Consider the following 14297-nt stretch of genomic DNA (forward strand, 5'->3'; position numbering starts at 1 on the left):
ACCATAATTACCCTCCCAGCATGGTACTGAACCAGATCTCCCATGCCTTATCTCTCCAGTCATCCACCACTTCCCAAAGTCGCACTGTCCAGCCACAGAGGAGCATTCCCCTCATGACTCAGTACCACCCAGGACTGGAGCAATTGAATCACATTCTCTGTCATGGTTTCAACTATCTCTTGTCATGCCCTGAAATGAGATATGTTGTATGCACTATCATCCCTGCCCCACACTCAGTGGTATTCAGCTTCTCAATGAACCTACACAATATCCTCGTCCATCCTTATATGATCCCTTCTCCCATCCCCTTGTGTCATGGCTCATATCCCTGTAATGGACCTATATGCAAGACCTGTCCCATACATCCTCCCACCATGACCTGCTCCAGTCCAGTCACAAACATCACCTGTCCCATCAAAGACAGGGCTACCTGTTAAACCAGTCTTGTGATCTACAAGCTAAGCTGCAACCATTGTGCATTACTCTACATGGGCATGACAACCAACAAGCTCTCTGTTGACATTAGTGGCCACCAACTAATTGTGGCAAAGAAACACTTGAACCACCGTGTTACTGAGCACGCTGCCCAAAGCAGCATTCTTCATTTTACTAAATGCTTCACAATCTGTGCCATCTGCAACCTTCCTACCAATACCAGCTTTTCTGAACTGCCCTTATGGGAACCGTCCCTGCAGTATACCCTACATTCCTGTAACCGTCCTTGCCTCAACCTTTGTTAGGCCTTGTCCATCACACACCTATTCCCTTCCCTATTCCCACTCCACAGCCTTCTTTTCCACAATGCACCCACAGTCTTTTTACTCCCCCCCACCCCCACCCCCTTCTCTGCTGTCTAACCTCCTGACTGCACCTAGCTGCACTACCCTCTGTCCACTCCATCAGCGTATGCTCACACAAACAGCACTTTACCATTCCTCATCCATACCTGTCTCTCCCTCCCCCTCCCTACCTCAGCTACCCCCAACACCCTGATTACTTCTCCCATCATGTGCAGTTGCTCACAGTCTGGCCCCAGCAGCCAGATACAGTGGTTATGTGCATGTTAGCAGTGCTTGCATGAATGTATATGTTGTCTATTTTGGAAGAAGGCCTTCTGGCTGAAAGCTTACATGTTTAGTTGTGCCTGTCTGTGTCTCAACATCTCCGGTATATGGTTAGTAGCAAGAGTCTATTCATAATACTGTCACGTACAACAGACTTTCATATGCTACAAGAAACTCTGTAGTGTTTACTTGTACTCATAATGGATTCCAGGGTGATTACTTTTGTCCCAAGTCTTGTTTGAAATGCCACTTGTTTTAGCTGTGTGTGTCATACTGGAAATAATGGAATCTATTAGGAAGAATACCCATTATTTGCAGTGGATCATTTTCTGTTCTTTTTTTCCTATCATTTTCAGTAAATTTCCTTTATGATAGGACCATTAATATACTACAGCTGCACTATACAGGCCATTGAAATTATTTTAGTTAATCATTTTTGTTAATGCAGTATGTACATAAATTTAAGAATAAGATCAAGTAACAACAGAATATAGATATTGCAACAAACATTCGTACTATTATGTGATGATCTTACAGCTTCAGGAGAAACAATGTTGCTGATGAATAAAACTTTTCAGCTAGACATGTAACACATAAGTTAAAGCAACATAAGCAGTTTTGCATTTCACATTTCAGTCCAGGTAAAACAGCAACACACATCATGTTCAGATTTTCGGGAACCCAACATTTAAAAATTACAGTTGTTTAAGAATTGTAAAATTTTGTTCCAGTTATCACATTATTACCATCATTTGTGGCAGTTCAGACAATTCTGCATGTATTGACACACCCTGTACTATCAATCACATATAACAATAAATCCTACATTCTTATTAAACTATTTTGTGTACTATTGTACACCTCTTATATATTGCATGAAATGATGTAATTTATGGGAGATGACCCAACAAAAACACTGTATAAAATAAATAGAGGCCTTATCATGCCTCACATACTAAAATTGGCACCAATGGAATGCTGACATTGCTGTCCTATACAGGGAGGTTAGGGAATGTGTAACCTGCTGGTGTTAAAATTAACCGTTTTATAATTTTTATTTTTTATGTTAACCCAGTATTCCTTTGCCTATTATTCTCTTTGAATGTGAAGTGAACCAAAAGTCAGTAATAATAAATGGAATCATATTCATGTGGCTGATTGCCAAAGCACTTGAGTCATTGAGTCATTCTCAAAGTATATTATTAACAGGTGCAAACAACTTCCTCTCTCTCAAAAATACCTTTACTTTTTTAAAATTTCTGTCAAGTAAATTGTGCTGTGTACATAATAATACAAGGAATGGCAATAACTCTCAAGCTTGAATATTGTGCATTCACTTACCTGTTTTGCTCCAAAAGTGAGTGATAATTTGTACATTTTGGAATAAATAACAGCTCTATATTCTTAACATACAGTAATAGTTACTGAATGTTAGTTCTTTATATATGTGTGGAGTTGCTTGTTAAGTACGTAATGGTAAAGTAGAATGGGAACATATGCCTTTGCGGTTATCAAAAATTATGCAGTGCATCATACAGCTATAAATAGTATTGTGGCTTAAAGTCTTTAATGTAATATTGTTTGTGAATGTTAATATATTTATCTAAATTTGATTTCAATTCTGGAAACTGTGTCACATAATGACACATTTACTCATTTGAAAACTCCAGCTAAACTGTAGTATTTTACAGCTTCCCCTGCAAAACTGTATTAAAATTTGATTCTGCAAAACTGTACTGGTATTATTACTGCTCATAGTTCTACAATATTTATTTATCCTCTTTCTTTGTGTATGTCTCATAAATGAACCACAAGCAACAAAATGAAGAGCTGTTATTTCCTGCTATTAAAGTTTATGGGATTTGCCATTCTTTATTACACAATTTTATGTTATAGTCATAAAATAGATTAAAATAAAGTGTAGTTTCTATGCAGATTTCATATTTAGTGTTATTTTGTTTTAGTGAGATTGTCTTCTCAGATTTAACAATTTTGTTTAGTAGATATCAATTTTTTCATCAGTAAATTTTTCAATGAACTACTGCTTTCGAAAACATCAGAGATGTCTTGCAGTAAGTGGTAAATTATCGTACCTGAAGTGGTTAATTATCACTGAACAGCCATTTAATAACAGATATTCTGCTGTGATGGGTAGTGTATTTTAAACCCTATTATTAATCAATAGTAGCTTGAGAACAGGTTTCTATACACTACACAGAAGCAATATTGATTAGTAGACTGGTGCATAAATAGTTATGGTCATTATTGCTAACCTTCCAAGCTTTTATTCTTCACTGGAGAGCATGCTCATATGCTCCATGTATATACTGTGTTACTGGGACCCAAACAAACTACAACATCAGAAGAGAGAGTGTAATGTGCACCTTGTATATGCAATATAAAAGAGATCAAATTTAGGAAGCTGATCAACAGCTATTTTTATGTGTCTTTCTGTTGATCAATATTTCTTCTGTAAAGTAAATACAGAGCTGTCATCATACCATTGCTTGTCTTCTGTTTGCCAGTATCATCATCATAATAAATTCATCTATATTTATTACCTTGTCCACCAACATAAAAGTCACTTGTTCAACAAACAGATTTGGTCATCTGCATCATAGACGTTTGTAATGTTTTTCTTATATTTTTGCTACAGCATATACAGGTGACATTGTCACATTTGTTGTGATTCATTACAATTGCTCTTATGAACACTTTTATCCTGAGGGCTATAGAGTGAAACTTGTTGATGTAGAAATAAGTCAAGGAGATTACTGCAAGGAATTGTATGAGTCCCTAACAGTTAATCTCAACCAAAACATAAAAACGATCATTATAATAACCTGAATCTTTTTAAATTTTTCATTAGAACACATTCCATCTAAAGATTATGAGTGCAACACATCTAACAGGCATAGGAGTCATTTTTCTTTTATAAATCAGATTATATGTTACAACAGTTACTGCAACCACTGACAGGTGGTCACCCTCCTTCAGGCTGGCGCAAGATGGTGGTCAGCTGTCGGATTTCATTGATGGCCTTGGTCCAGGTCAGCTTGTTGGCCGGCAAGTGCTAGGAGCACCAGCACTGGGGGATATACAGCTCAGCATGTGCTATCAGAAAGGCTACCTGGAGGTAGAAGTTATACGAGCCCGTGGATTGCAGGCTAGGCCTGGCTCAAAGGTGTTGCCAGGTATGTATTCATGTAGTTCTTCTATATTATGTACAATGTGTTGGGTATTATATTGTGTATAATGTTCTTTAATTGTAATGTCAACAACTTAACCAAAGTAAAGAATCTATGTTGTAATTCCGTTCACCAGTTTAAGAACTTTGTCATTCAGAAAATCGCAGTGTGCATTATACCATTCATTAAATACAATACAATTGCTGCTGAACCCACAAGATTTTCTCTACCATTTTTACTAGCCAAGTCAGTTTCTTCATCTTTTACTTTTTATAAATTTATTTTTCCGAAGGTGCTTCTACTCTTCATTCTACAGGTACATATTAGATTCATATTACAAACCATTTACTAGGTGTTACATTGTGTACAATCTTCAATCAAAGAGAAATCTCAAAATATTGACCAGCATAAAGAAGCAGTGTGTCACTTCTGTTAATGTTTTCTTTTGAAACTGCCATTTGAAAAATCACCGTGCATGTCATACATGTACTAAATGTGGTAGACCTGTTACTGAAACCACAACGAACACTGTGTTTAGTTTTCTAATCCAAACCATTATGATATTTCAGTTATCTCCACAATTTTTAATTAAAATAATTTTTATTTACAGACACAAACATATTTCTGTTTTCGATTGCTGGTTCTGACCCTCCCAGATACCCACTTCCAGATTAGTGTGCAACACAGAACGACCATATGTTGTCTTTCTCTACATTTCATAAGTCTGGGGATGAGAAATGATGTGGCTAGAAGCAGCATTCTGAAAACATAAATATTATTGTGTTCATAAATAAAAACTATTTTTACATATGTAATAGTCACTGTTATCTGCAAATCAGACAAAGTGCTTCTCTGTATTTTACTTGTCTTTCTTTTGAAAGATTGTTTCTATTATGTGTTCCAGAGTACTCATACTATCAATTTTCCCACATGCTTTAATATAATTTTTTGTTCATGTGGTATTCTCCCGTTTGACTACAATTTTGTCTATTTAATGTATCTTTTCTCAAGCATCATCTGCTGGCTACCATGTACCATTCATCCAGGATAAAATAAACTTATCTGCAGTTGATTCACACAGACAAAGATTTGACTCACCATTAATACTTCTTTGTGTGTATTCTGCAAATATGTATGAGAAAGCAGAATGATTTAACTGACATGTAGACATCAGTGCAACTAATATAAAGTTTTCTCTGTTGAAAAGGTTTCATATACGAAATGTGCATTGTTGAAGTTGTGTATTTTTTAAAATCATGTAGACAACTGTGTGATACATTTTAACATTGCTTCATGTCACAGACACTGACGCTTCTCATAATACTCTACAGCAGTGGTTTTCAAAGTGTGCACCAGGGTACACTAGTGCACCCTAGAACATTTATGGGTGCACCCTGTAATGTTTTAGGAAAAAAAGTGGCCAAATATAAAAGGACATATGGCTACTCAATTTTATCCATTTCACAACAGGTATAATATGGAATGACTCCTTACATTTTGTTGAATAGATCAGTTTGGTTAAGGAAAAAGGGTGGCTTATTCTCCCTTAGTGTTGACAGTATTTGGAACATTTTATGCCAACTGTCTTCACTCTTCCATTGCTGCTACTCTTAGCTATCTAACAGTAGTGGCTGTTTGGGAACTGGACAAAGGTATTACAAAATAAGGAGTGATGATAAAGCCACTGCTGGCCCATCGAGGTCATCCCTTACACCACCAAGAAATGTTAGGAATTCTAGAGAAAGTGTAATTCACAGTGGGGTGGAAAAAATATTTATTCAGATGGCAGAATGCTGTAGTTTGGAGAAACAGAATGGTCAGACAATTGTCACATTGCTACAATCATAACATTATGCAGTTGTGGGAGTGATTAATTCATTTAATAATGAATGTAACTGTATTTATAAATGTAACATTTTATCCGTGGTCAAGTTTAGTGTGGCCAACACACTACTTATTTGATATGTCGTAAAAAACTTGCAGTCCAAGACTGCAACCGTGGACTGCAAGTTGCATGCTTCATGGTCACTCATAATTAATAAATGGCTCAAAGGCCATTTTCTTCCTTCCTTGCACTAGAACTGCATGACAACAGCCTTACCTTAATTTCACAATTTTTGGTGGAAATAATGTGCTTTTAGTGAACTCTTTTTAGTTTTGTGTGTAAAATATAACTATCTTAGTCACTGGTCGGTACCTGGTGCACAAGCACCCATGGATGACTAACACTGGTCACGAAATTTTCCTAACCATCTCCCCTCTTACCACGCTTTGTTCTGTAGGTGCCGTGCAAATTATTTTCACATGCCTCGTTCTGTGCCTTCTTTCCATAATGAAGTCTCTTGACTCCTTTTGGATTTCTAAAAAGAAGAATATGTGTCGATATATAAAAGGCTTTGAACATTTTACTTCAAGTTTTGAAGTCATGTTTATGCGAATTAGGATTTTCTGCCCTCACCACAATTAAATATGAAAGGAGAGGAACTCTTCAGTGTATCGACAAGGAAATGAGAGTTTTTCTTTCAAATATATCTCCAAACATTGAAGAAATTGTGAGGACACATCTGGGCTCATGTTTCTCATAAATTCTAGAAAGAGTAGACGTAAGGTACATTTCATTTGTATTGCTTATTACTTTTCTCTATAATTTGAACTAATCGTTAGTTTTATTGCATTATTTCATTTCAATATCTTTCACCTAATAGTTTCTCTTGCCTTTCATCTTGAAAGGGTAGCAGGCAACATGGCACTCAGCCATCACATTTGGGTTACAATCATGCTTCATGAATCTTTCACATTTTTTTTATACAAAAATTATTTGTTCATATTGTGATTTTTCATTAATATAATTTGTATTTTCTGCAGTTTGGATGCGAAATTCAAAATAAAATGACTTAATTGTTATTTTATCACAGTATTTATTTCCTGTATTGACTGTTGTAAAATATTCCTCAGAAATGTGTATATAGTGTGCCCACAATTATTTGCAGCGCATTACATTTGCCCGAAGTTCAAAAAGTTTGAGAACCACTACTCTACAGTAAGCTTATGTGCTATAAGTGAAGATGTGCTGTCCTGAAATCAGGTCTGCTCATTACCGGAGTAATACCTAATGAAAAAATTATTTTTTAATGATGGATACTAGCTGGTTCAAGCTGCCAGAGATGGCGGTCATGTGTGCATGAGGTGTGCTTTTTTTGTGTGAATGAATAGTGTGTGTCTCTCTTTTTTCTGATAAAGGCAGTGGCTGAAAGATTATGTGTAAGTGTCTTTTAACTGTGCCTGTCTGCAACATAGTGTTATCTTTATGGTAAGTAGCAGTCAATCTTTTCCTACATTAAATATAAAAAAAAAAAAAAAATCCTATCCAAAGCAAATATAGCCAAAAACTGATACAGCTTCTGGTCTAACAGTTACACAGTAAGAAATAAAGTGAAAGAGAAAAGAAAGAAGTAATGACTGAAGTAATATTTTGTTTAACATTTCATCAGTTGTTCTGTGAGGTGTAACATGGAGTGGTCTGACTGTAATTTTAAATTTGCTCTTATCAAATGCTAGCACACTGTCTCAAAAATTTCACCACCTCACCCAATAAAATATCTGAGGTGTTTTGAGTTGTAAATGAATGATAATGTAACCTAGGCAAGAGGTTTCAATCATATACTGACTGCAAAAGAAAGTGCTTGAGATGTATATGGGCTTATAGGTGGACATAAACACAAAATATCAGCATTTAGGGATAGGAGGAGCAATTGTGGCAGTTTCATCACCACATGCAAAAATAAATGAAACATGCAAATTAATACTTCAAACTAACAAGCAGTTCATGCATATACAATTTATTTTATAGATTAGTGTGGCGTCTTCTGTCATCGTCCAGCACCATGACATGGGCGAGTGTTTGAAAGTACAGTGCCACGAAACTTTCCTGCTGGATGCCAGAGATGCTGTACACAAGCGACATTTGTTATATGATTTACTCTTTGATTGTTGATTTCTGTTCCACATTCTACTCCTTGGTGAAAGTGTGAATCCAAGTGTGTTAGATATGGAGTAATTTACCGTACTGAACTTTTCTCACACCTTCACATAAGTTATTGATTGCAGTGTGTTATTAAACTGCAGGGTTTTGTTAATAAATTATTACATCAAGCTGAGACAGCCAATCGTGGTAATTCAAACCAATACTGACAATTAGTATTAACAGCATTAACTTCTTTATTTTATTTTCCTTTAAGCTTACACTTTAAGCTTAGGTGTTCATCCTGATCACCAAAACAACAATAGTTGTGTGAAATATATTGTCTGATACACTTGTTTCCATGAGAAACATGAAGAAAGTTCAGATGGGTGAGTTGACTGTGTCATTGTTACTTGATGTAAGTTTTATGTTGTTGCAAGATGATGAAAGACCTCTTCAAGGATTACATTTGAAGTGTCATAATTATGATAACCAATTGGGTAATGTCTTAAAGCAGTTCTCTAACCCTGCCACATTCATCAATAATTTTTCTTCCATTAGATGGCACATTAAATGATTGTACATCAGTTGTAGCAATTTGAATTGTGCATGAATTCTGTCCAGGTTAAAGTCTGCTGTATATATTATATAATTTAAGGATTTGGGTGAGGAGGTGTAACAAGTATCTCTTTAAGATGGGATAGCCACTACAGATCCTCTTGGTTGGGCACTTTGACAACTCTCATTCAGAAGAAGGTAACTAATTTCAAATAGGTCTTTTGTAAATCTTTGTTTTTTTACTAATTATTCATGAACAGACAATGCATTTGTGTATTTTAATCTTGCAGGTAATTTCCTTGGCTATGAGATATTTAAATCTTTCAGATTCTCAAGTTATAGAATTGTCTTTATCTTTTAGTGCATCAGCTGCTTCCACCTGTCCTAACATTCACAAGAGTTGCTTTTGTAATGCCCACAGCAATTTGACTCTGACTGCACTAAAATTTACATTCTATAGATATCTGACTAATTCTTAAACAGTTCCATAGCAAGTGTGATACAAAATTACCCTCAGACTTTTTGAGCCACTTCATGTGGCCCCGCAACATTATCTTCTGTCTTCATATACAGAAAATAATGAAACTAACAGTAAGAAAGAAACAAAAATACATTTACATCTTAAACATGAAACCACAAGAACATGGCACACTACCCACGTTTAGTTAAGCTGACAGAGACAGAACTACACTAGAAAGAAAAAATGCTCTTGGTAAAATGGTTGAAACACTGTACCAACATCAAAGTAAACAACCAATACATAGCAAATTTCATAACTGAAACTGAACACATCCTTACACGTGAAGAACAACAAAATAATTGTGAAATAAACATATGACTGACAAGAGAATTAGTAAGAAAAGAAAGAAAAGGCATAATAAAACAAACACAGCAAGTGCACAATAAGAACTACCAAACAGAAGCAGTGACCATGAAAAGGTTTAAACAACAACATACTAATAACAAGAGTGGAAAAGAGAAATGTAACAGTACTCATGGACAAAGAGCAATACATCACAAAAACCAAGGAATGCATAAATACCAGCACCATACAAAACCTGAAGTCAGATTCAACTACACAATTCCAGGCAAACCTGAAACAAACATTTAAAAACATTGAACATGTGCTCATGGACAAACATAAATACTACATAACACAAAAAAACCACAAGTACCAACGCTCCACAGTCAACCAAAGATACATAAACATGGTATGCCCGTGAGAGCCGGTATTAACTTTAATAAAGCCCTAACATACCACATAGCCAAACATCTCCAAAAGTTAATTACAAAACACTATAAAATAGAAAACAACAGAACCATGATAAACACAAAAAACATAATAGAACACATCCTGAACTTACAGGCACTACACACAGCATCACTAATTTCATTCAACATAGAAAATATGTGTAACACCATCCCTGTCACAGAAACAATAGCAATCATAGAACAAAATCTCACATCCTACAGCAACCCCACCACAGAAGCAATAAAAGAAATAATAAATATGCTCTGACTGACAACCGAACAAAACTACTTTCAGTTCAAAAATGATTATTGTCTACAAAGTGATGGAGTGCCCATGGGATCCCCAATATCAGGAATATTAGCAAACATTTTCATCAGTCATCTAGAAAATCAGATATTTAGAAAGATAACCACTAATGAAAGTTTCAAAATCATGCATTGGTACAAATATGCAGATTACATTATTTGTCTTGTAGATGAGCCAATTGAAAAAATTGATGAACTCCACTCAGAAATCAACAAAGCACATCAGAACATAAAATTCCCACTTGAAAAAGAAAAAAAATTCAAATAAATTTTCTTGGCATAACAATAAAAAAGAAACTGGCAAACATACATTTAACACTTTAGAAAACCAACAGCCACAGATACAATAACACATTCCACATCTAATCATCTGCACAACCAGAAGCTTGCAGCATTAAGACATTTGTTATATAATTGAACAGTCTCCCACTCAACAAGAGAAACTATGGAAAAGAAAAGAGTATGATACACATGTAGTTCACAGGCGAATTCAAAAAATAAAAACACAAATATGAAACAAACACATCACTTCCAGATTACAAGAGAACTCACAAGCTGCAAACCTACAAACACACACAATGACAAGATTACACGGAAAAGAACCAGATGGTAAACTATGGCTTACACACATAAATTAACACTCAGAGTTGCAAACATCCTAAAGAGATAGGGATTCCAAATAGCATATAAGACTGGGCAAACCCTCCAATCACACCTAAGCCAACCAACTATCAAGAGGGATACATTCCAGTGATCAGGAATATATAAACTTGAATGTCAAAGTTATGAGGCAGTATACATAGTCATGACATGCAGGAATTTAAAATGTGGTACAAAGAACATATCAGGTGTTGGAAGTATGAAACAAACCATTCCACATTTGCAGAACATTTAAAACACCATAACCACCATTTTACAAACATGGAACAAGAAATGAAAATAATGAGAATAAACAGCCCTGACAAACATCTTATACAAATCAAGAAAACTTCCACATTCAGAGAGCCTTTGCTGAAAACAAACATGTGATAAATGAGCAAACACACATCAGTACAGGCTCCCTACTACACTTAATAAAAGAAATGATAAGATAAAAATTGTCCCTCTCTCTCTCTCTCTCTCTCTCTCTCTCTCTCTCTCTCTCACACACACACACACACACACACACACACACACACACACTAAGCTCACCAAAGTAAATATTATATAACACCAAAACACATACATACTCACAAATGCATACACAAACAGATCACAGATACTTTGAAAATTACACTCAAAAGTTGGCAATAGCATTCGATCTTTAGCAAAAACATCTGACAGTTGGCAGCACAAACCAAAACATTACAACAAAACATGTGTTCAGCTCCTAGTGCTGTGAAATGTGGGAAAAAAGACCCACTTTACCATACTCAATTTTGTGGAAAATGATGCTAGTTTAATTTACGTATTTTCACTCATTATTGTCCTGTAGAAATATCCTCTTTAGTACTGCAACTACAATAAGTGAAGTAATTATTTAACAACATGAACAAATAGCTGCAAAAAATTTATTTCTGTTTGACATGGCTGCTTCCACAGGTGGCCCTGTCACTGATGGTGTAGGACAAGCCTATGACAGGACTGGAATGAGAATTGCTGGGTGAGATGAGTGGACAGGTCTTTCACTTGGATCTTCCCAGGAATATGGATATGATCCCTATTCCAAGGGGTTGGGATTTAGTGTGACATAGGGATGGACTAGGATGATGTAGAGCTCGGATGGGTGATGTAATGCCACTTTAGGATGGATAGGAAGTGTCTTGAGCATGATGTCCCTCATATGAGGGCATGTTGAGAGGTACCCAAAGCCCTTATGAGGAAGTGGTTCAGTTGCTCCAGTCTGGAGCGGTATTGGTGATGAACAGGACTCTCCTTCGTAGCTGGCTCTTGAGGGTGGTGGGAGGATCTGGGGTTGAGGGAAAATAACTTGGGAGATCTGCTTGCAGAGTAGGTCAGGGGGTAGTGCCTGTCTGTGAAGGCCTTTCTGAGACCTTCAGCATATTGAGTTAGCGAATTCTTCTCACTGCAGATGCTTTTTGGCCAGGCTACGTGGGAGGGTTTCTGTGGTGTGAAAGCGATGGCAGGTGTCAAAATACAGGTATTGTTGGTGCTTGGTGGGTGTAATGTGGGCAGAGGGGTGGATGGAGCCATCAGAGAGGAGGAAGTCAATATCCAGGTAGATGGCAATCTGTGTTGGTCAGGACCAGGTGAAGCAGACGGGTGAGAAGGTGTTGAGGCTGCAAAGGAATGAAGATAGGTTGTCTTGGCCCTGAGTACAGATCATAAAGACATGATCAATGAAACTTAACCAGACCAGGGGTTTTGGATTTTGGGAGGCTAGGAAGGTTTACTCTAGATTCCCCAAAAACAGGTTGGTATAAAAGGGTGCCTTGTGGGTGTCCATGGCTGTCCTGCATATCTATTTGTATACCTTCTTTTCAAAGTAGAAGTAGTTGTGTATTAACATAAAGTTAAAGTGAATGAGGTAGTATGTTTGGAGTCTGAAGGTCATTGGAAAAGTTAGTGTTCAGTAGCAGCAAGACCATGAACATGAGGTGTGTTGGGTTATAGAGAAGTGGCTTCAAAAGTGATGAGTAGGGATCCAGGAGTTGAAGGGATGTGGGTGGTAGAGAGTTGGTGAAGGAATTGGTTGGTATTATTGATGTGGTTGGCTAGATTTTTGGCAATTAGTTGTAGGTGTTGGTCAATGAGGACCAAAATTCTTTAACTGGGGTACAATGGGGCACATGGATTGTTGAGTTTGTGGGTTTTGGGGAGCATGTAGAAGCTGGATGTGTGGGATGTCATAGGGGTGCTGAAGGAAATGTATTCAGTTAGTGGAGGAGTGTTCTGGGAAGGACTTAGTGGAGTGTTGGTAGGGAGTTTTGAGAGATGTAGCAAGTTGAAAAGGTCAGCTAGGCAGGGTCTGGGTGCTAGAAGTGGTTGATGTGGAGGAACACTGTGCATAGGATTGGGGTTGGACAGTGATGCCCCAAGGTGGCAGTAAGATGTCAGAAGGCTGGATAACTTATGGAGGTCATGTCTGGAATTCTGTTTCAACTGCTGGGGAGCAAGGGATTCATTTTCAGAAATGATATGTATGTAGTAGGGGTTGTACAGTAGCAGCGTCTTGTGTATGGAGCAGAGGTGGTTCTGGGGCACCTGTGCCATGCAGATGTGTCTTTTCAGTACGAGATTTTGAGAACGTAGGACTGGCAGAAGCTGAAGCATTGAAGGTCTTTGTGAGAGGAATGGTAGGCTCCAGAGGAAAAAAAATTGTGGTTAAGCTGTTGGGGCAGTGGGTGCAGGGGGGGATTGGGGGTGAGGGGAGGGGGTTGGGTGGCAGGATTCCATGGTTTAGGTAGCGTTTAAGGAATATGATGTGGACTCACGTTTAGCCAGGGAAAGGGATATGTTTTTTAATTAGTACAAAAAGAAGGAGCACAATGGGAAATGGAAATGGGTAAATGAAGGTGTTAGTTGGTTGTAAGTGGAGCTGGATAGTGGAAAATATGTGTAAAATATGCAAAGGCATGTAAAACCATGCACAAATGTGTAAAAATACACAACAGCATGTAAAAATATACTCAAACACGTAAAAATATGCAAAAACACATGAAGCTAGGTAAAAAATGCACAAATATGTAAAAAAACGTACAAAAACTTGGGAGAGAATGAACTGATGAGGTATGGAAGTAGTATGTTTCGATAAATGAATAGAGGGGGAAAGAATAAAATGTGAAAATACATGAGGATGGAGGAGGAAATGTGATCAATAGGAATAATTATAATTATTGGTGGGAAGAATCTGGGGCATGAGATGCTGCACCAACAGCCCCTGAGGTCACATAGCAGTGTGTTGTGCATGGACAGGATTGTTGATTCTGTGTGGCTTGGAAGTTAAAGTGTATGGGAAGATGATGAAAA

At 37.0% G+C, this 14297-nt stretch overlaps 1 protein-coding gene across 1 annotated transcript in view; it reads left to right on the forward strand.

The window, feature by feature from the left end:
* LOC124594764 (regulating synaptic membrane exocytosis protein 2) overlaps nt 1-14297 on the forward strand; it is a 1241912-nt gene that overhangs the window by 982325 nt on the left and 245290 nt on the right. The window contains exon 20 of the mRNA XM_047133151.1: nt 4062-4258. Within this exon, the coding sequence (XP_046989107.1) occupies nt 4062-4258 (197 nt within the window). The remainder of the gene's footprint in view (nt 1-4061; nt 4259-14297) is intronic.

The sequence above is a fragment of the Schistocerca americana genome, chromosome 2, assembly GCF_021461395.2.
Source record: "Schistocerca americana isolate TAMUIC-IGC-003095 chromosome 2, iqSchAmer2.1, whole genome shotgun sequence".
In the NCBI taxonomy this organism is placed as follows: Eukaryota; Metazoa; Arthropoda; class Insecta; order Orthoptera; family Acrididae; genus Schistocerca; species Schistocerca americana.